At 35.7% G+C, this 23,750-nt stretch overlaps 2 protein-coding genes across 2 annotated transcripts; one reads left to right on the forward strand and one right to left on the reverse strand.

The window, feature by feature from the left end:
- Positions 1-305: 305 nt before the first annotated feature.
- Positions 306-4,638, forward strand: LOC145560052 (cytochrome c oxidase assembly protein COX19-like). Its single transcript, XM_081621309.1, has 5 exons — positions 306-446; positions 1,940-1,999; positions 3,828-3,916; positions 4,043-4,140; positions 4,278-4,638. The coding sequence occupies exons 2-5, from the start codon at positions 1,990-1,992 to the stop codon at positions 4,366-4,368; spliced, it is 288 nt and encodes a 95-aa protein (XP_081477435.1). The 5' UTR covers positions 306-446; positions 1,940-1,989; the 3' UTR covers positions 4,369-4,638.
- A 554-nt stretch (positions 4,639-5,192) lies between these two features.
- LOC145558663 (protein MODIFIED TRANSPORT TO THE VACUOLE 1-like) lies at positions 5,193-14,617 on the reverse strand. Its single transcript, XM_081619970.1, has 6 exons — positions 14,349-14,617; positions 13,933-14,174; positions 12,868-13,626; positions 12,154-12,309; positions 7,494-8,432; positions 5,193-5,622 (listed from the first exon to the last, which is right to left on the reverse strand). The coding sequence occupies exons 2-6, from the start codon at positions 14,137-14,139 to the stop codon at positions 5,581-5,583; spliced, it is 2,103 nt and encodes a 700-aa protein (XP_081476096.1). The 5' UTR covers positions 14,140-14,174; positions 14,349-14,617; the 3' UTR covers positions 5,193-5,580.
- Positions 14,618-23,750: the final 9,133 nt, after the last annotated feature.

Here is a 23,750-nt window from a genome sequence, read left to right on the forward strand (position 1 = left end):
TTAATTAGAAAAGAAAATGGTTCAATTTAGATCGATTATTTATTAAGTTTTACAAATCTAGTAATACTTCATATTTGATTTTCAAGTCAAGTTATCTAGTTTCGGGTATGAATCGGACCAACTTCAATTTCTATTCATCTAGTTCTATTACTCCGAACTACACAAATGTGAGTCGGATTTTCCGATTCAAGTCAATTTGGACCGAATCGGTTTCGCCAAGGTTAAAGAGAAAACCTAGCATTCCCCCTCCAAAGCAAGTTCAAAGTATATAAAAATAATAAAAAAAAAAAAAAAAACAACCGTGGCTTGGGAAACAAGTAGCGAAGAGGCCAGAAGTAATTGCTAATTAAGCAAATTACCTAACTAGTAGTAGTAACCCAAACTATCAAAACTCTTCATCTATTTTTTCTCGACGATCGCCGGAATATTTCAAGCTCACCCACTTGGTAATTTTTAATATTTTCCCTAAATTTCGTTTTCTACACTTTATGTTCTTTAATCATTAATTAAAAGTTTACTAGTGAATTACTAGCTTTGTACAATCGTGTTATGGTTTGCTGTAATTTTGTTAATTCATTTGATATTTTTCATAATATTCGAGATTTTTGGATTTTTTTGTTAAATTTCTTTTTCTGGGTTTTTTATGGGTGAAGTTTGTTATGTGGAGGTTTTTAATTTTAGAGATTAGAATTCTGATTTTTTTGCGTTGTCAACTATTAATTTCCTTTAATTAAGTCGATCATTCTAATGGGTATTTTTCAAATTCATTTGCTTTGATTAAATGTGTTCAAAGTTGCTGTCTTTTGTGGTAATTTGTAAATACTGGCTTGATTCTTGTATTACAACTGGTAATTGCTGATGTTTCCGATGTAATTAATGGAAGTGGAGAAAGAAAAATTAGATTTTGGAGTTTGAGGTTTATTTGAATAATACAATTAGAATTGGTGTAGGATCAAATTGAGTTATTCTCGGTGGCTCTCGGGTCAATGGGGAGATTAATTTCTGCTTTGGTGGATCATCAGATTAGGTTGGTTGATGTGGGATTGTGAGTTTGGAATAAATAGGGAGATGGTGGTAGTGTTGTTGCCGATGCCGGTACCGTGATGGTGTTGGTCTGTTGGATAGTGAGAATATAGGGAATAAGTTGGAGAAGATAGAAAATTTAAGCCAAACTTTGCCTAAGGTTTAGGTCTGTAATGTTGGTTTAGCACTTATATTATAACTTAGTGTCTTAGATATGTACTTGCTTAATTGGTGCTTAAAACTTAGTACTTGTTCTTGTATGTGGAATGATTGCATAGTTTGAGTTAAAAGCAAAACTTCTTGAATTGTTGTTGCCTTGTTGGATTAAGGATTCTCTTTTTCCCAAAAACTTTTAGTTGTTAAAAAAGTTTTGAGCCATTTGGTTGCAATTGTCATTTTGAATTAGCAAGTGTGCTAATGGTAATTGGTTTTGAAAGTATGATAATTAATCTTGATTGTATTGTTAGTTTATTAGCTTTCATTTTGTATTCATTTAGTCTTTAATTTGTGTAGAAATAATAAGAAAACAAAAGTTTGTGAACCCTTCATAATCAAATTTTTTGACCATAAATTCTAAATTGTACACTTCTGTCAACTGTGACCCTAGTTGATAGATTTGGATTTTTTAGTGTGTATTTTGAGATTTGATTAACAGCATATTATTGTGTCATGTGGAATGTGATGGATTATGTCATGATGTGATTAATACAACTGTTTAAGAAAAGTAAAATTAACCTAACTTGAACTATGAAAATCTTTTCATCATGGGGAAATTGAAGGGTAAAGACATTCTGAGTTAACATTATGCTGTGTTGTGGTTCAATTCTCTGTTCATTTAATCTTCCCTGTTTTTAATTTTTATTATTATCAGTCCCTCATTTGTAATTTTATCACTGTTCATTGCGAGGAGTTTCAGACTAGAAGAAGGACGCGATTTGGCTGGTTGCAGAACAACAAGAGAACAAGATGAGTGCTGGTACGAATCACCTTGCTTTTGCTTTCCATGTTACTTGTTGATACAAGCTCTTTATTTTGCAATGGCTTAGTAACTTCTTTTGATCTTAAAAATTCAAAGAGATGAAATGAAAACCTGATATATACTCCACTTTCTTCTAATTTCCCCTATAGTCTATTCATTAGCATGTTATTTGTTTGCCTAAACTAGGTTATATGTGATATTGGGATGCAGGTATTGATAAAAAAAATGTGATGCTATGTGCTGGTTTATAATTTTTTTCTTTTAGGTGTTGGTCTTGAAATGCATGCAGGTATCGATAATTTTTTTTTTTTTTTTTTTTTTTTTTTTTTTTTTTTTTTTTGTAGTATCTGTTGGTTTTTTGTTTTGCCTTTGAGGTGTTGGTCTAGAAAGGCTTGCACCATTTATATTTCAGAAGGAACTGAAAGAAATTGAATGGAAATCGGAAAACTAGAAATAATTTCTGCGTTGTATTTTTTATCTTGAAGATTTAACAAGTCTTTTTTTTCCTGGTGGGCGGAGATGCCTTTCTCTTTTCTTTTGTGGATAAATTCAGTTATTGATGATGAACATTTGAAATTAATTAGAGATAGTGGAATTGTAAAGATTCACTTTAATCTGTAATTCAAGATTCAGAGCCATGGTATGTTTCTCTAGGGTCAGTATGAATAGGTTCTGATAGGTTCGGATAATATAGTTTGCTCTGACAAGCCTATAAATGGGGAATAAGGGGATAGAGACATTGGACTCCCAAGAGTTGAGTACCTGTAAAGCTGTATATGCATTGTGCAGATGTAAAGGACTCTATAGTATTTAAAGGATAAGATGGCTTAAAATTGAAATAAAATTAATTAATCCTTTTCTTTTAGGAGGTTTTCTGACCTTGTTTTTCATTTTTTTTTTTCCTATTGTCAAAGAGAAAATATAGGAATCCAAGTTTGTGAAGCTGGACAACAAATATGAGATTAACTCTTCTTCGACCTACTCAGCTGTGATCCACTTGCCAAAATTTAAGGAATGATCAATGATGATTAAAATTGAAGTGGCATATGTCCACAGAGCTCCTCGGGAGAAAACAGTATCTTCAGAATTTTGCATAATCAGCTTGCTTATCAGAATTTTTAGTTTTCTGTGTTCTTGATCCGATATTCTGTTGTGCACTGTTACATATTCTGATGATGGCCATTTTTTAAAATTGACCAGAAAATCATCCAATAAGACATTCCTAATTACAAATAATTTACTGCATGTAATGATAAAAGATGGATGGGATATGATAATTAACTGACCAGTGAAAGATTCACTGTTCTTTAACTTTAGGATGATAGTATGATACAGAACATCAATACGCCCAATGTTCTAAGTAAAGTACCACTCTAACAGACTAGAAGTGATTGGCTATGCAGTCCTACCCTTGCGATAAGAGAGGTTATGCCTGTGTGACTATTGGCAACTGTTGTCTGTTACTTTCACAATGAATAGAGCAATTAGTCTAATGAATCTTTGGTTCTATTAAGAGTGATCGGAGTGCCAATTAGCTTTTGAATGTCAAAAATCTTAAATGACTCTTTGAATAGCCCCTGGTTCTTTTTCATTGTGATTTTAGATTCAGTGGAGAATGTGTACCAGATCAAAGGTCAATTTGGAACTATTGTTCTGTTATTATAAGGATGCATGGGTATTTGGATGATCTTGATGTTTATTGTTACGGAACTATTGTCACTTTATGTTATAGGAGATATTTTAATCCTCTTACAACCTTCCTTATTGGGTGGGTAAGGGGGAAGAAATTTTCTATTTATGAAACAGTGCTAGTTGTTCGACACAGGTGGTTCATTTGGTGGGTCAAGAGGTGCAAGACCAGTTCCTCCGGAAAAAGGAGTATTTCCTTTGGATCATGATCATGAATGCGATGTGGTACTTCCCTTTGATTGTCTGGTTCAAGCCTCTTCTCCTTAGAGGGCCTTGCTTTTCAATCTTTTGTATAATATAGAGCTATCTTGTGTTGGCTTAATTAATTCATGTTTGGGATTTTAATTGCAGGAGAAAAAAGAGTATCTTAATTGTCTAAAAGTTGCTGGCCATAATTCAGGAAAATGTAGAGAGTTTTCAAAGAAATATTTGCAATGCCGAATGGAGAAGTGAGTTTCTTGTCTGCCTGCCTTTTTCTTCTCCCCCCTCCCCCCCCCAAAAAAAAAAAAAAAAAACTTCCTAGTCCGTTATCTGTGGTGATTGTTTTCGTTGAAATTTGCTGAGGAATGTAACTGGGGCTATGCAGGAACTTAATGGCAAAGCAAGAATTGTCTGAGCTTGGGTTTCGCAAGGAACAGGAAACAGAAAATTCTGAAGGAAAGGAGAACGACAAATAGATCAGTAATAGAGACTCATTATTGCCAATTTGGAGGATGCATGTTGGCAGTCAAGTAATGTGGAAACCCATTCTTGGAAGTTCAGAAATTTACTATGACCAATCACTGGTGTATTTTTGCACTATTACATAAGCTGGGCCATTGTTGAACCCCTCTGAGATAGTTTTGTTAGATCAATGCTCTTAGAATTTGATTCAGAAGACTAAAACAAGACCATGTAATGTAACCTCTATTGCCAGAATAATGGATTATATTTCTATTGTTGGGATACATCCAACATAGCAATTTACTCGGTTAAACCCATGAGATCCCAGTCTACCTCTAAGTTTTCGACCCCTTTTGAATTACAGGTTTCGGTTGCATCCAGTCACATAGCTAACTGTATTCTTCCCTTGTTCAATTCTGTGTTCATTTAATCTCACAGCTGAAGTTATTCTAACCTTCCCACCCAAATTTTGGAAAGTAAAGTAAAAAATGGTAGCTTTCTGACATTAACAAGGAAACCAGAAACCTTGGATTCTACGAGCATAATTCTGCATTTGATTCTTAACAAGCGAAACTAATGAATACAGACATTTTTTGTTTCTTATTAATGGACTTGTTTATTGTTTATGATTTATACTCGAGAAATAGTCATGTAAATTAGATTCGTCTCACACTTTCAAGGCATATTTTCTGAATATCAACCTTTCTTCACTTTTGTCTATTAAAAATTGAAGGCATTGATTTGTGTTTTGATAATTAAAGATTTTGATAGATATTGATACATGTCAACAAATACAAAATATTTTACGAAGGACTTACAATCGTCAATTGGTGCAAAATTAAGAAAGAAATATCTGTAATGGCATCTCAAATTTCAAAAAAAAAGGCAATATAATTATTGGAAGATCTACATGAATTCGTTCTTTGAGAAATACACAAGTATTATAAACTGAAGCTAGCTTCAAAAAAGTTCGAACAATGAAATATAGCTAACTGCACAACACACCCTCATCCTTTCTAAACTTACAAATTCTGCACAAAGACAAGGGATCCTTCTATCCCGCGCTTTTAAAATTGTCTTGCTCTTATGACTTCTACAACACGTCACAGTAAATTCTTGACAATATCAAGTTTATCTCATTGCAACTTTATCACGAAATTTTTTATCTGGATTCCAACATTGTTTTGTCTGAATGAATCCAGTAGTCTTCCCTTTGAATCAGTGGACTACAATACCCTCTTAGGATCACGCGCTTGTGTCAAATGATCCTGTCATATTATAAAGCAACACGCATTGATACACAAAGATGACCAAATCTAAGTAAGGACAATAAATCCACAAAACATTTACTTAATTTCAAATGTGAACCATAATGACAACCATTCTTGTAACAGTAAAAATCGTCAATCTCCATACAGGATTTAAATTACCCACAGAACAACTAATATACGGAGTATAATAGAGAAAGGGTATGTAGTATCTTACAAACAAACATAAAAATCCTAAAATGAATGGTCTTGAAAATGTAACTGACAGGAGATAGCAAGGGAGTCTAAAACAAAATAAGGCAACATGTTGAGCATAGAAGTGTTAACCAAATTCGTAATAATAATTAACAAAATAACTATTTCCTATGTTCTCTTTTAGTTGTAACATTTTTACTTCCACGCTTGCCAATGCTTTTATCAACCCTTTCTCTAATTATACATAAGTAAAAAATATGTAAATTTGATGTTGTGAATATAAATTGAGACGAAGTAACAAGATCTCCTACAATATTTTGCCCCACAAATAAATCAACAAAGGTGGTCAAATGGGAGAACATGAATAGCGCAATTTGCCTAACATTGCAACTAAAAGAGAATGGAGGAAGTGCAATAAGTAAATTTGGAGCAGCCCTAAAATAATTTATTGGCAATTCTGTCATCCATATTATCTTTCAAAAGCCATACATTAAGGACTCAAAAAGATACAAGATTGTCGTCTTGTTGATAACTCAAAGATCAAAATTTTCATACGAAGTATTTGAACTCAAATCAGAAAACCTTATTAAAAATACCCCGTAGTATTGGATTGTACTGACAGATGTCTGTTGAGCCCACGAACAGTCCACATGTGAGCATTCTCTTGTCCCACACTAAAAACACTAAACACTAAAGGGGGAGTGTAGTGGTAATAAAATCCCACATTGAAAGAATTCAAGAGTTACCACCACAATATAAGGCTAAGGGGCTACTCCCCTCATTGCCATATGGTTTTGAGGTGGAACCTCCTTGGTCTTGTAAAGTGGTAGACTTACACTCTCCCGTGACGGGTGCGGCCCAGACCCGTATTTAACAATGTCCAAGTAATGACACTTAGTTTTCTATGATCTATCCCTATGCCAGCCAGTTTTAAAACACCAGCAGACTAGAGAACACTTGAGAGGACATTGTGTTGGTAAACTGGGAAATGAAAAGGTCTAAGTAAAGGCTACAACAATATCTTGTAAATGTATCACTAGTCACAATATTAACTTCTCATATTTGTTCCCAAATTTCTGGCATTCAATTGAACAGCTATATATGGCTACGCAAATCATGCAACACTTGTTAAAAACCTGTTCTGAAAAAAGTTGCTCAAAGAAATTAGACAGGGAGGGCTAAAAGGGTAACCTTAGTTTGGCTGGTTTTTAAGCCCTCTGTTCCAGTATTAGAATTTTTCCAGGCTAAGGCCCTAGGTCATAGAGGGAAGCCTAAAAGACTAGTTTTCTTGGTATAAAAGGAAATGGTAGTGGAATGAGTGAGCTTGTGCACTATTTCCACAAGTTCCTATAAAAAGGGTGTGTAACAATATTAGTTGTGATAAAGAGGTGAATTTGCAGGGTTTGACTCTTTTTTCATCCATCTCTGTTTTTTGGGAGGTAAACCAAATGGCAGAATATACAATAGAAGTTGGGCATAGCTACCCAACTCTTTCTCACATCTCATCATCCAAAAGGATGAATTCTACTGATCTTCAGAGGATGAAAAATGTAGAATAAACACACAGAATCTCCAAGAAGAGGTATACACAGAAACAGGGGGAAAAGGCAGAAACCAAAGCACGAAAAGAAAAAAATAATTGTTGACATATAAAAACAAAATAAAACTACTCTTACCGTGATGAAATCAAATGCTTTTGTCTCTTCTTTTGGAGCATTCATTGTGACAGTAGGTGCTTGAGCAGGCATGTTTGCATTGAATATATCAGGAAGAGCAGAAGCATCTCCTCCCAATGTTCCAGCCAAATTACCACCAGCAAGATTATTGGGATTCATGTTACCTATAGACTGTAAGTTGGCCATAGCTGCCATAAACTGCTGCTGAGCAAGGAACCCACCCATTGCACCATAATTAACTTGAGCTGCAGGATAAAACTGATTATATAACATTCCAGGAGGCATATTGTATGGGATAGATCCCATAGGAAGGATATTTGCATTAGCGGTAGCTTTCAGGGGATCAAACCCACTGCTAAGAGAATCATTTAGCCCTTGGGAAGCAGGATTCAAATTTGAACCAGGAAATGTTGATTCAGCAAATGCTGTGGGGTACATTGTTTTCTCATTTGTCACTGAGCCATTTCCACTAATGGATAAGCCTGCCATTAGGTTGTTAACGTTGTCTGTATGACTCCCTTGCGTCTGCAGAGGTTCTGAGGACCCAAATATATCAAAAAGATCAGGACCACCATTCCTTGGTGCTTCAACAGCACTAGAAGTTTCTCCAACAGTCATCCCTGCAAAGAGGTCGCTTCCCTGGTCTTTGTCCTCGCCCGTATGAAAAGAGACATCAGCAAATGGATCATCGTCAGTTCTTAGATCACTCTTACTCAAATCGTTACCTGTACTATCCCCAAATAAATCATCAATTAAGAGAGAGGATGACAATGGCTTGCTTGCAACAAATTGCTCATCTTGGCTTTCCTTGGGCTCTTCTCCAAGCAAATCACCATACCCCGTATCTATCAGGTCAGGCATCTCAACCACTGTTCTCTCGATTTTTGTAGGCTTTTCTGAAGAGTTTCCAGTCTTCTCTCCACCAATGAGACTTAAGACCTATAATTTCATGAATTTAATCAGACATCAAATGCATGAATATTTAATGTATAAATTTCTGAACATAAATTTGGAACGTACTGAAAAAAAGGAGTATACCAAAAACATAAACAAGTACTGATGTACATAAGCTTATTTAAGCTTTAGTTTTCGTGTATTTCAGGAAAAGGAAAGGAAAGGGGGGGGGGGGGGGGGGGGGGAGAGAGAGAGAGAAGGCAGTTGGGATATTGGAACTGGTTCTTGATTCTTCACATTTTAGGTGTTCGGTTGATATGTTCTTTTTATCAAATTTCCAGGTGACATAATAGGTTTATATTGGACAGTCCAATGCAAAGGAACTCCCAATTGGGAATTTCAATATACTATGGAAATTCTAGTTTTAAACCAATAGGAACCATTTAACACAATGACAATTGAATATCAATATGCACAAGAACCACATTTCATTCATGCCCTCTCCTCCCTTGCTCCAGTTAAATTCCAAGGTAAAAGCGACAGCAGTATCCCTGAATCAGGAAAGGGGAAAATAAAAAAACCCATTAAGAAAACTTGGTTCAGCTGATCTGGAATCTGGATGTTGAGCATTACTTGAGTGAAAAGTATGTAAGCTTTTTTCCCTAATTTCTCTTCTTTTAATCACGTGTCAAAGATATGGTAGATCAGGTATGTAACAAGGAGTCAAGGATGAAATAAGGCTGGGTCTTTGATGATAGTTGCAATAAAATCCAAGTGAATGAGAAGTTAAGAACTCAAGTTGGAGAAAAAAATATGATTTTTGTATGTATGTACAAGCTGTGGAGACAGGATCATAGAGGTGAACAAAAGGAGGAAATGAGTCTAGCAGAGGTCAAGTATGATATCCAAGTAGTACAAGAAGACCCTAATCCCTATATTTTCTCAAGGAACAGAGGGAGAGAGACAATCAATGCATTAGAAAATCTGGATAGAGGCACAAATAACTGTTTGGAAATCCATATCAAAATATGTTTCAGAATTGGGTGACTACTATGCAGTCATTAGAATGGCTGAAGGGCCATCACCAAGAATTTCAAATTCTCTTCAAACAGCTGTCATTTCCCAGTCCCAATTCTCTCTCAATATACAACTCTAAGTCTAACCCCACAACTTCAATCTCCACCATTTCTTTACACCATTGATGGGAAGATGGTCATCAATGATGAGGCTTTCTTCCCACTCTAACTGCTACTTAATTCATTAAATCCTAATCTTGTCCTTTAACCATCACCTTCAACCCTGCTTCTTTCTCATTTTCCTCAAACAATTTGTTCTCTATTGCACAAGCGGCAATAGCACGTCAACAATGCTCCCACCAATGCTAGTTGGGATGGAAGATGTTATGCAGGGTTAAGGATAGATTGAAAGCTGGTTTTGAGCAGAACAACTAGGAAAGTGGCAAATACTTGATTGCAAATTTCTACAAATGGCTGAGAGAAGGTGAGCAAACTAGATGCCACTGGACAAAGTGGGTTTGGAACAAGTTGAATGTTCCAAAATACTCTTTTATTACATGGATTGCTGTCCAGGAAAGACTGAGAGCAAGAGCCAAGCTGCATAAATTTGGAATATGTGATGAGGAGATCTGCTTGCTGTGTGGAAATGAATGAGAGACACAAAGACATCTGTTTTTCAGCCGTTCTTACACCAGGCTTTGCTTACAATACATACTGCAGTGGCTGGGAATGACCAGCTTCCCTGCTGCAGGAATTCAGAGAGCTTGGAAAATTTGGGGCAAGAGCTTTAAAGCTGGAAAACAGAGGCAGGTAGGCTATGCAATTCTGGCTGCATTAGTCTATCATATATGGCATGCCAGGAATGTAGCTTTCTGGCAAAAGGCAGTGTGTCGACCTGAAGGTGTAGCAAAGAAGATTAAAACGGATATAGTTTGGAGGGTAAAGAGATTAATTGATAGAAAATGGCTTGTAAAGGATTGTAAATGGTTTCATAGGCTCAAAATAGGAATGTAATGTAGGTGCTGGTTTATACTTGTGCTTGGTGCTCTTAGGCCTTGTTGGGTCTAAGTCTCAGGGGTATGCCCCATTGTCTTTGTACAGCCTTTTTCCTTATAAATATATTTCTTACTTACCTTAAAAAAAAAAAAAAAAAAAAAAAAAAAAAAAAAAAAAAAAAAAAAAAAAAAATAGAATGTCAAAATCCAACTCGGTACATGTTCTCTTGATAAATTGCTTAATGTTCCCCCTCTGAGTTTCTTAATATTTATCAAATGCTGGATGTTTCCCCATTTTAGAATTGCTTACACTAAAGTATAGAATTACTACAAACTTACAATGAATCCTAGGAGTTCCATTAATCAATGGTAATATGGAATAATTGTCTTGCGTGCTTAAGAATGCTCAATATGGCCATCTGGAATGTAAAGATGATAACATTGTCCCTTGATATAATTCAAGATCCAGTAGCATCCACATAACCAACCAAGTGGGAAAAAAAAGAAAATAAATAAAAATAAATAAATTAATGCTCCTGGCAAGCTTGCAAGCTCGATAAAGTACTTTATGGTTAACTCTCATACACATGATTAAAGTTTGTAATCCATTTATTTCACTAAAATTATATACTCCCTCTTTCCCATAATACTTTTGACACTAATCATGACAAGTTTTAGACAATAAGTTGTTGTATGGCTATCGATTGTTATTGATCTGAAAAAGTCTATTTGATTATTGAATGAATGAGGATGTGGATTTTATTATTTTTTTTATTTTATTTCTTTCTTCTTTTTTTTTTTTTTTTTTTTTTTTTTTTGGGTAGTGGAAAGAGAGATTTTCAAAAATTAGTGGGATCATTTCTAAAATGGAAGTTTTAGGACTTTAAAGAGTATTCTAGAACCGAAGAAAGAGAAAAGTGCAAAGTGTATTCAGGGACAGGAATGATACCTAAAATATGTAGCACAGATTAGAGAGCAATAACAAGAATGATAACAGGAACGAGAATGGGGAAACAGCAAAGCTAGGAAACAGGGAATCATTGAATAGATTAAAACATAAAAGTTGTTACCCATAGCCCATAAATAAACACTACGATTATACCTATTGCCTCTGACCCATTGTTGACTTTTTAAATAGAATCCCAATGGTTCAGTATTCATATAAAGCCCAGACTGTCTACAGACTCTAACCACTGAGGGAGTAATAATGGCAGATGTACTAGGCAAGGGCCATAGAGTCTGAGAGGGAGAAATTTCTAGTGAGATACTTGGTTAGCTCGAATCAAAGATTTATATTCCTTTGAGCCAAGAGCATGTTGGAAAATTATGAAAAGCCAAAACATTTCAACTTCCAGGAAATACTTTAGATGCATTTTGTTGAGTGATAAGCACATCAAAACATTTACACTATACCTTTTCAGCAAAGCCAAAGATGTTTTGTGCTTCAAAAATCACATGAACTCATAAAAAATTAAGTCAAAGAATTATCTAATGAGTAATGGACTAAAGAAGGAACAAAGATTGTTAGGGGGGAAATAATACATAGACAAGTCCATCCACTTGTGGAGATGCTCATTAGGGTGAACTGTTGTAAAGAGATTGCATAACATATCTAATGAACAAGGACAATGATCTTTGCATTTGGGGTTTTTCTAAATTGCCATTAATGATAAGACAAACAACAATAACAGGAAAAGCAAAAATCTCGAGTCAAGCAAAAATTATGGCTAATAATTTGGAATTTTAAAGACTTACTCTATTTGCCTTCTCTCTCAATGAAGATTGAGGGGACTCGGAACATTTGATTACCAAATCTACGTGTTCAGTAAAGTAATAGGCAACAACAGCAAAATTCTCATCATCTTTTTTTCTCAAAATTGCTTCAAGGACACAAACTGCTTTCATTCGAACCTGAAAAAGATAGTAAAACCCATTGAAAATAACGTCTCAGAGATCAAACCATAAATCTACCCTTCATCATTCAAAATCAGTTCATTGTCTTTTAGCTTTACAAAAATGCATTCGTCTTTGACTTAGAGGAAACAATTGACAGCTAGATGAATCAAGAGTCTGGTTTACAGTGTTTGGCAAGAGCATAATTAATTACAGGTAGTACTATGATCCACAGACGGCATAAAACATCACATAACAGAACATAATCATCAAATTCAAGCAGGCCACTTAATGCATCTTATAATTAAGGATAAAAGGAAACTGTCCCAGCAATTTCTAAAAATAGCTTCATATTCCAACCTTTGCCCCTCCCCCATACCCAACAAAAAATAATATATAGAAAGGAGGATGCGTAGAGCCATTTCACCATATTGATGGTTTGGTTAACCCTGATCAACAGATCATAAAAAAATACAAAGTGTGTCATGTTTAACTAAATCAAGATACATACTTTATTAAAAATTAATTTTTTATAAAAAAACATCCAGACCGAGAACATGAAAATAAAGAAAATACCTGCCAATTAGGAGACTGAAGTTTCGATTCAAGTGCTCGACTTAAAGCCAATGCATCCATCTTAGAGACCTCTACCAAGAAAGCTTGCAAAGCATCACGTGTAGGTTGCAGCCGCACACCACCAGATGTCACAATTGTCTCTAGAAACCTCTCTTCCCGTGTCTTACTCTCACCATAGCTTGAACTAGAATCCGTATTGGTTGCTTCTGAGGCAACAGTCCTTGAATCTTGTCCCCAAGGTCCAGAAGTCGCATTTCTTGAAATAGACGAACTACTCTGACCACCACCATGATAACTCATTTTATCATACCTGTCTGAGTGGTCCGATTCAACGGTCAATGACCTATTCAGTGTCGGACCCCTATAACTGCCAGTATCATTCTTTTTGAACGACTGAGAATGCGCCTGAGCCAAGGTACTCAGTCCTTGCTTTAAGGAAGCACTTCCAATACCAACCACCTCACTAATAAATGACTTCTTCTCATCTGGTGGCATCACATAATTCGTATTCCCAAAACCTTCCATTCTCTTATGGGATACCTCACTCGCAGCAGCCGGTTTGCTGTCATCTGTCGAAAATATGGCCGAAAGAGCATCTTGAGCTGTTTCCCTCACAGATTTGTTCAAAGCATCCCCTTTCAGTGGATCAGGTTTCCCCTTATAATGAAGTAGCTGTTTCACAGCCACTGAATGCCTTTGCATTTCTCTCCTGAATTCTGCACCTGACTTCCCAACTGAATACTTTATCAACCTTAAAGCCTATAAATAACATCAATAACAAATAAAATTACCATCACCAAATAGCAATACAACAAAATCTACCATACAATATCTCATTCATGACATTAATATTAACTTGTTATTATCATTATTCTAACTCTAAATTAGACATTACTTCATGATCCCTTTGTTCAAAACTAATCACTAAAATAGTACTGTCGACAAAAACAGCAGAATCAAAACAAAACAAAGGTTCAACACACATCATGAACTTAAAACAAACAATTTCGCATAAATAGATCTACCAAAATGCCAATCAAACAAAAATCGATGCATAAATTATACCTTCTGTTTAACAATAGGGTTCTTGTGATCAAGCCTTTTTAACAAAAATTCAGAGACTTCCTTCACTATACCAGAGGGAGAAGATCTTAGGAGCTCACAAATCTCTTCCAATTTGTAAACAGGTGTGACCTTATCTTCATCAGAAGTAGCTGCATCGATCATCCGAGACCTCCAGTATGATTCCACTGCTCTTCTGCTTGTATCCATCTTCTTATTCCCCTCTTTTAATTCTTCAATCAACCCTAAAAACACCAAATTAACAAGAAAAATCCAAAATTTTCAAACACCCAGTTCGAATTTTGACTTAAATTTCTCAAAATCGACGAACCCACAAAGAAAAAAGATTAAAATTGGTTAAAATAGCTTTATTGGGGAAGAAAAGAGTAATGAGATTAAGAAAGAGAAATTGATGATACCCAGAAAAATTGGAGATTGACCCAAGTGTAGAAATAGGGAGAATTGAATGATAGTGATTTGATTAAGGTGATCTTGAATTGTGATGGAATTGGTTGAAATTTTGGACGATTGAAAAGCCAGGAGAGAGAAAAATGGCAGGGAAAGAAAGCGGAGGAGTTGGGGTAAGGGGTACGGTGGTTGACGTTTTTGGAGGTTTTCCACTCAGCTGGGTTCCTGCGAAATCAATGCAATTCAACCATACATACTCCCTCGTTAAAAGTAAACTAACCAAAACAAATTAGATGAATGGCAATTTGGTGTAATTTATCAATGTACCAACAACTAGTAAAGGAATTTACCAACATACCCTTACACAGCCAACAAACACTCGTCTACCCACTAATATAAACGACCCAAAGTTGACCCGATCTGAAGTGACCTGAAGTGGTCGGCTTATGGTTGTTATTAACGAGCCTTCTATTTAGCTTAGATATGATAATATTTATTACAGTATATTCTGTTCACCTTATTTTCACTTATTCCATGTGTAATAAGTTCAGTTAAGTTCAGATCAGGTTTGATAAGTTTTGATAAGGGTTGTCCAAGTACAAATTACAACTAAAATAAGTTTTAATAAGTTCTAATAAGTTCAGATAAGTTCAGACCAGTGAAAATCAGGTGAATAGAACTTAGTTAATGATTGTTAATCTCAACTTTGTTTCTAATATATAATTTATGATGTTTGTTAAATTGACAGGGTTTTGTTGCATCTTGCATTCCTTTCTGGAGGTAGTCTTTAATAATAGATTAAATATTTAAGGAAACTAGATGAAGTCCGTGCGATGCACGGTTTGTTTGATTTTTTTTTATTTTTTTTATTTATTTTGTATTAATGTGTTGAAATTTGTTATATATTTAGATAAAATTCCAAATATTAAAAGATAATATATACTACCTCCATTTCTTTTTAGTTGACACGTTTAGACTTTAACACTATTCATTCACCTCCCTTTGATCGTATTTTGTGCTTTATACGTAATGAAAATATAGTAATGTGGGACATTGTTAGATTTGTAACGTTATATACTTTCAAAATATCAACTTTTCAAAAAATTTGCTCATCGATAATTAAATATATTAATGATTGAATAAGTGCATTGGCAAACGTGACTAAAGAAACGTGTCAACTAAAAAGAAACGGAGGAAGTAATAATTAATTAATTTAAACTTAAAAATTTCATTCGCTAATTTTGGCATTTGAATTATTTAATTTTAAAGGAAATTAATAATCTCTTATTTAATTGGCTACAACAAAAAATTATAATCATACATGACGCGCAAAGAAAATTAAATCCTACATGGCTCTTCAAAAATTCGGGAAAAAACTCCCCTTTATATATATATATATATATATATATATATATATATATATATATATATATATATATATATATATATATATATATATATATATATATATATATATATATATATATATTATAGATTTTGTCAGATAACACCTTTTAAAACCAAATTGTTGTGAAAGAACACCTTATAAAAAATTTCTTGTTAAAACACTCCTTTGGAAGGTTTTAAGGGGATTGACTCGGTTTTCCAGCATTGAAGGTCACATGCCGACACTTTACCTTTCTTTTTCTCCCTTTTTTCTTCAATTACTTTCTCTCTCCTCAAGACCACCAAACCACAACCTAGCCAACCCAGCCGCTGACACCGACACCACCGCCTAGCCAACCCAGCCGCTGACACCGACACCACCGTCTAGCCAACCCAGCCGCTGACACCGACACCACCGCCTAGCCAACCCAACCGCCGACACCACCACCCACCAACCTAGCCGCCATCACCAACCACCCAAATCATTCTAAAACCACCACGTGCACCAAACATGCATCACCATCCAAAACACTAGACCCACCATGAAAACTATAAAAAAAAAAAAAAAAAATCCAAGCATCTTCATAAACACCCTTAACCACGTCATTAACAACCTCAAACATCTTGACAAAAAAACAGCCTAAAACAATATAATAGAGAGAGAAGAGGGTTGGTAGTGGTTTTTCCCCCTTTCATACCTCCAATTGAATACCCTAAACTAAGGTAAATAAAATAAAAACGGCAAAATTAACAATCAATTTCATTAATTTTAACAACTTACCTGCCTCAAAATTAGGTTAATTAAGGTTCTTTGCAGCACTTTGAGCAAAAAAATGGAGTTTACCCCTTCAATTGATAAAATTCGAAGGTTCGTTGCTGGGAAGAAAAGAGGAGAGAGAAAGTCTAATCAGAGGGGAAAGGGGAATAAAAGAAAGGAAGGGGAGTGGCTAGTGATGACGACTAGGTTGGTGGGTGGTGGTGTCGGCGGTTGGGTTAGCTAGGCGGTGGTGTCGGAGTGGGCGGCTAGGTTGTGGTTTGCTGGTTTTGAGGAGAGAGAGTAATTGGAGAAAACAGGGGAAAAAAGAAAGAATGGGTGTTGGCACATGACCTTCGCGTGATGGTCAACACCGGGAAATCGAGTCTATCCCCCTAAAACCGTCCTAAGGTGTGTACTTGCAAAAAAAATCTGGTTTTAGGTGTGTTTTAACAAAAAAAAAAAAATTATATGGTGTTTTTTCACAACAAAAGGGCTATAAAAAGTGCTATTTGACAAATTTTCCAATATTTAAATGGTAATGTATAGAGTGAGATAATATCGCTGGTTGTTATTAAATTTCATCTTATAAACGTGGGAAGAATCTTGAATGTTAAGTTTAAGGATGATTTTCTGCTTGAATGGTTATAGCTTTGTGGGTCAATCTTTGATTTTGTTATTCCAAGCATAACTCGAAGGATGTAAGTGTAATAATATTGCCCTTTTGTGTGTTAAGTATTTAATCTTGTGATTTTTTTATTTATTTTTTTTGTCGAAATCAAAATCAGTGTACCTGTTATAATGTTGAATTGTTTGTGTGTTATACATGGGAAGACCTAGCATACAATTGATTGAGCAAACAATTGGATTTTCTTAGCAATGTGCATTTGTGTTTTATTCAATATTAGCAATGTGCATTTGTGTTTTATTCAATATTAGCAATGTGCATTTGTGTTTTTATTTTTGCAGTCCATTTATCGAGTATCTATCATACATTTGAATGATCGTTAGTTTTTATCACATTTACACTAGTTCATTGTCTTTAGTTATCGGTTGATTCATTTACTATCGTAGTTTCCAAAGTCATTATCTTTGAATTGGTTCTTGGAATGTGTATCTTTGATCGTTGTCTGAATTCAGTTACTTTCGTTTGATTGTGTTATTACAACAATGTTGGATCTTTATCAATTGTTTTGCATGTATGTTTACTTAGGATGTATTTTGATTTTCTTTCTTGTTTATTTTCTTGTACTGTAACAATTTGCACAATAAATTGCAATAATCGTATGATGTAATGAATGTGACTTTAAAATTTTAAATGTTGTATCAGTGTCTTATTGCTACTTAAGTATCTATGCAATTGCTGATTTTTAGTAGATGCATCACACATCTATACTGTGTCTTGCTGTGACTATACTACATGTTAAGTGTTTCTCTTGCTCACACAGACACTACAAAAAAAATGAGAATAGGCAACACTTAAGATTGCAACACTTACAGAAATGTTACGCTTAATAATCTAACACAACAATATTTATTTGTTACCTTAAACTAAAGTAACAGAAAAAATAATTAAAAAAAAAAATGTTGCTCTAGACAATATAAGACTACAGTCGCTTAAAGTGTTACTTTTTTTTTTGTTTAAGACAACAAACATATTAATTGTTGCATGAAAAAATAACAATAACAAAACCATTGTTTGAAAATGTAACATATATATATGTGTTGCCAAGGCAACACTTTTTTTATATTAGGCAATGGTTTTGCACTGTTATCGTTGCTTTATTTTGTTGTAGTGAGATACCCAAAAAGAAGATACTTGTTTTTGCATTGAGTGACTGTTTCTCTTGCTCACACAGATACCCAAAAAGAAGATTCTTGTTTTTGCATTGAGTGACTGATTTTTGGTAATGTAGAAAGATAATAAGTGGTTAAGCGTCCAAATTTTACATGAACTTCTAGATATGCAAGGAAATGTGTTAAAGGGTCGTCTTGCTAAATGCAAGGATTATGATTGCTCGATGCTTTAAGATGACAATATATATTTTTATTTCAAAATAATAGATTATTAACATAAGCAGCAAAGGGGATAAGGTGATAAACTAAAGCCAATAAACTTTATTAGGTTAACAATTGACAATATTATGAAACATTATGTTTCGCATATTTTAATGAATTTCCCATATTTTTTTTTTCTTTTCACATTGGTTCTACATCCCACTAAACTTAAAATTGACTAATGTAAAAAAACTCATTGAGTTTTAGGAATATATTGTATAGATATAAATCATTAAAAAATATTTAAATACATTTTTTTGAAGACTTACAAAACAAACATGATTATAATTTTAGTTTTGTAAATCATTATTTAAGAGTATATATATGTTTTTTTTAATGTTGATATGATTAATATGTTAACTCTAATATATTTATATAATATATATATATACTGAATTTAAACTTGTGTAATCAATCAATACTATTGTTGAAATTAAATTAATTAACTAGAATAAATAATATTAAAATTATTTATACATTAACAAATTACTTGAAATTAATTATATAATAACCAATTATGTGTAGCTACGTAAATATTATATTGCACATATTTATTTCATATAATCATGTGTACTAATACATCATTTAAAATTTGCATACTATATCAATACAAATTAATTAAGCACACAGCTCACTTTTTCTCTCAAATTTTTGAGTCTTTGCCTAGGATTTCTAGGGTTTATACCATGTTCTTGAGGAATTTATCTCTAATTAGTTGGTGACATCAAATTTACTTTCCCTTCTTGTTGTTTTTCGAGTTTTCTAGTGCTAGGCTGATGGTTTTACTAGCCAATCACTTTTTTTTAAGGATTTTTAATCCAAAAAACCTTCTCACAAGCTTTCTTAGTGCTTACACCTTTCAATTTGAAGCTTGCTCACCTCTTTTTTTCTACTGCTTCTCCACGTGGTGTTCATGCACATAACATCAGTGGCCTTCTATATTTGTGAGGATTTATTTTTCTTTTTTACCAAAACAAATTTCAACCTCCTCTTTTACTCCACTCTTTTCCTCAAAGTTCTTCTGTGCGACTTCTTTTTCTTTCACCTTCTTTATTAATTACAAAACAAGCTAGTTTCAACCTTTGTGGTCAAGTAATTAATGGCGCATACAAATTATTGGACCGTTTATCGAATGGGAGTGTATTTAACGAAACCTTTGGAGCACTATCTTACAAATATCGATTGGAGCAAAGCGGTTATTGGGCGATTCTTTGGGCCCAATCATCCAAGTCGTACAATCGTTCAACAAATGGTCGATACTCAATGGCTCACACGAGGTAATATTGTTGTCCACTGTACTGGGTGTTACTTTATTTTTGCATGCTCTCACGTCGCGGACGTAGAGTCTTTACTTGAGCAACACACCTTCGTTTTGGATGGTAGAATTTGCAATGTTCGTAGGTGTAATAGATTCACTGTGCCTGCTTCGGTTAATTTTGACATGACTAGGTTGTGGGTTCGTGTTTATGGTCTTCCTTTGGGTCTCCTTGATCCCGAGTGGGCTGTTAAAACCTTAGACCTTGTAGGGTTGGTTGAAACCTTAGATTATGATGGTGATGGGCTTCCCGAAAAGCCTGAGTTTCGTGGACAAGTTATGGTTGATCTTTCTAAACCTTTAATTCCTGGATGCTTTGTGCCTGAAGAATTCGCTCCCCTGTGGATTTACTTTAGGTATGAAGGAGTTTTAGGTTTTGTAAAAAGTGTGGGTGTGTGGGTCATTATGACGATTTTTGTAGGTCTTCATATTATGTTGCTGCTAGGCGAATTCATGCTCGAATGGAGTCTTTTGAGGCTCAAGGTTTGGCGCTACATTATGATCCTCTAAGGCGGCCGTTTTATACCAATATGGTGGAGGGCACTCAGGAAACCTTTAACACTAGGAACACCAAGGTTAATCTTCTCATCTTAGCTCAAGATTTTGAGTATAATGAGGAAAGCTCTAGTTCTGATCAGGCTGCTAATTCGGATGGTGGGGATAATGGCTCGGATAATGATGGTGATGATAATGAGGATAATCAAGAAAATAATAATGAAGAGAATACTGATGATGACCATAACAATTTAGAGCCTCCGGATAATGATGGCAGTGACGATAATGGTGATGCAAATGCAGACTCAGATGCTGATAATAACCCCGACAGTTCGGACTCCGATTCTTCTGGGCAGGGAGACCACAATCTTCCTAATGGCTATGTTCATGGGCCTGCAAACAACAATAATGAGGATCACACGACAACTTTGAACCGGATTTAATTCCTATTAATGGAATTTATGAAAACGGGTACATGACTCACACATTTGCTGCAATTACACCTTCCCTTTCAGAGTACTCTGCTTCTGGACAGAGCTCGGATTCCTTCACCACCTGTGAGACGGATCCCACTACACCGGAGTCGTACCACAACCCCAGCTCGACTCGATTTATTGCGGAAAATCAAGCTGCTTCTGCTGAAATTCATCACCCACGCGCTGCAATTCCCCTTGGAGATCCTTATGCTCCTTATACTTTGCCACGCACAAGCTGCGCAACTTCTGGTGGTTTTTGTATGTCTGTTGCTCTCGATGAGAGCTTCTTAACTGACAGTTCAACTTCCTGTTCTGCTGACTCTCCGATTGCACGCTTTCCTCAATCTCAATCTCAATCCTCTAAGTCAACAGATTCGGAGGTGCCAATGGATACACAGGTACATTCTTTGTTTGCTTCGCTCTCAATTTCTGATGACTCCTTTTCTGGTGCCCATTCTGTGGCTGATCACAGCTCTTTAAAGCCGCCACCTCTAGGTGTGGCATCTGCTCCTTCAATGCCGCACCATTGGCACAAGAAACGCAGCCGCCAAATTCCCTTCTCTCGTTGCAGGTCTTATGAGCAGGTGCCTTTCTTTGGGTATGCTGGATCAACTTGGTCTCAAAAGAGGCGGAAGATAAAAAATCTCGATTTATATAGCAAAGGTGGATTCTCTTTATTTTCACCTTCAGCTCAAGGTTTTTCCCCTAAGGAAAAATGCTTCTCTGATGTGTCGGTTGCTATGGACTTGGGCTTTCATGGTTCTTCTACTTCGGCCTTTTTAAATGCTGAGTTTAATAAGGACCCTTCTACTGCTGCTCGATGTAAGAGAAAGGGGACAGATTCGTGGGTTACATCAACCTTTAAGTTTCAAAAGTTGGATGTCTTGTCTGCTACTTGCACCTCTCATTCTCCTTCGAATGTTCCTGCACTGTCTGCTACTGTTTCGCATGTTCCAGGTGGCTCCTTTGGTTCAGCGGCTGGCCATTCACAGCTCCCAAGGTTTCCATGATTATCACATCATGGAATTGTCGGGGTCTTAATGACGATAATTCCCTTAAACTCCCTTATGTTTTTGGCTCTTACATAAGTTTAAACCGTTTTTTTGTTTCTTAGTGAAACTAAGGTTGATGTCTCTGTTGTTTCAAGTTTGCTAGCTTGTACAAATTTTTCTTTTGTCAAAGGTTCGGATGCGATAAGTACTAGTGGTGGCTTGGTTATTTTTGGGTTTGGATCGGAAGATATTTCTTGTGTTTTTTGCTCTACAAATGTTGTACTTTGTAATGTCAAAACTCCTAATGAAATAGATAAATGTGTCATGTTTGTTTATGGTGCTCCTGTTTTAGAAGATCGCCCCCAAGTTTGGGGATTGATTTTGGATTTGTTAGCTATATCCCCTAATACGTTGATTATTGGAGATATTAATCAAATTGAACACCATTATAATAAGATTGGTGGTTCTAATGTTATTAGGGGTTGGGAGTCGTTTATTGATTTCCGGATTAGTTCCAGCCTCATTTCCACACCGTTCAAAGGCCCACCTTACACGTGGTCCAATAACCGGGAAGGGGATCAACTTATTCTACAACGACTGGATCGTTCTTATATGACTTCAGATTGGTTCACTAATTTCCCGGAAAGTAGGTTGCTCAATCAACCTATTTTGGTTTCAGACCATGCTGCTATTATTTTTGAGGATACCCCCTTCCGCCAGCTCTCCAACAGGCCTTATCAATTAGATAACTGGTGTCTCAATTTTCAGCAGACCCATGATTTTGTTACTCAGACTTGGAGTATGCAAAACACCGGTTCACCTATGTTCTCTCTTTAAAAAAAAACTCGCTGTCGTCCGAGTTCAAATTAGGAACTGGTGCCTTAATAACAAGAAATTCTGGGGGGTGGATTGGAAGAATTTTAGTGATGCGCTCTCAGTTGAAGGGGAGGCCATTGGGTCCGTCTCAGACGCTTCTTCTTATTTGTCCAACATAGTTACGTCCAAGGAAAATATTTTATTACAATTACAGTTCTGGAGACAACGCTGTAAAAAGAACTGGATCCTGAATGGAGAGTGCTCTTCTAAACTCCTTTACTCGAAGGTTAAATGCCGGCAGAAGAAGAATACCATTACCTCCTTGTTGGATGAAGGCGGCCTTTTACAATCTGGTCAACAAGAGGTTCAACGAGTTGTTGTCCACTCTCTGAAGGAAACATTTAAGTGTGAGGCTCTTCCAACTTATGACCCAGAGATTGATATTGTCCTTCAGGAAATGGATCTTCCTTTGCTTACTTCTTCACAGGTTAATAATTTGGAACGCTCCTTTACCGCAGTGGAAATACAGGCAGCGATGTTTGATTTTGGGAACTGTAAATCCACAGGTCCTGATGGTGTTACCGCAGAATTCTTCAAGCTTCATTGGCACACGGTTGGGGATTCGGTTGTTGCGGCTGTTCAAAGTTTTTTTAATACTGGCTTCCTGCTCAAGGAATGGAACCAATCCCTCCTTGTCATGATTCCAAAGATTGCTTCACCAACAGAGGTCACTCACCTCTGACCTATTAGCCTCTGCAATACAATCTACAAATGTGCTTCTAAGTGTTTAGTTGCTCGGATTCGTCCTTATTTACCTGACCTCATCTCTGATTCTCAGCACGCCTTTGTCCAAGGAAGGCTCATGTCAGATAACATTTTAATGTCCCATGAATTGTTGGAGAAGATTAACTATGCTAAAACAGGTTCTGGTTGGCTCGCTGCGCTTAAATTAGATATGAGTAAGGCATATGACAGAGTTCACTGGTCTTTTCTCTTACAAATTCTTCAGGCTTACGGGTTCCCTGCCCGATGGCTTCAAATGGTTCATCAGTGCATCTCGATGGTCTCCTACAAATCTCTCATCAACGGCAGAACTTCTGAATCGTTTAGGCCTAATTGTG

Source organism: Chenopodium album, chromosome 9, assembly GCF_948465745.1.
Source record: "Chenopodium album chromosome 9, dcCheAlbu1.1, whole genome shotgun sequence".
In the NCBI taxonomy this organism is placed as follows: Eukaryota; Viridiplantae; Streptophyta; class Magnoliopsida; order Caryophyllales; family Amaranthaceae; genus Chenopodium; species Chenopodium album.

Bases quoted from the DNA above. Each gene is read 5' to 3' on its own strand.
- LOC145558663 (XM_081619970.1), bottom strand. From the start codon at position 14,139: ATGGATACAAGCAGAAGAGCAGTGGAATCATACTGGAGGTCTCGGATG. The intron at 12,310-12,867 runs GTATTTTCTTTA...TATCTTTTTCAG, and splicing joins TTCAGTCTCCTAATTGGCAG to GTTCGAATGAAAGCAGTTTG. The intron at 8,433-12,153 runs GTAAGTCTTTAA...ATGAAATTATAG, and splicing joins TGAGAGAGAAGGCAAATAGA to GTCTTAAGTCTCATTGGTGG.
- LOC145560052 (XM_081621309.1), top strand. The intron at 3,917-4,042 runs GTACTTCCCTTT...TTTTAATTGCAG, and splicing joins ATGATCATGAATGCGATGTG to GAGAAAAAAGAGTATCTTAA. The intron at 4,141-4,277 runs GTGAGTTTCTTG...GGGGCTATGCAG, and splicing joins TTGCAATGCCGAATGGAGAA to GAACTTAATGGCAAAGCAAG.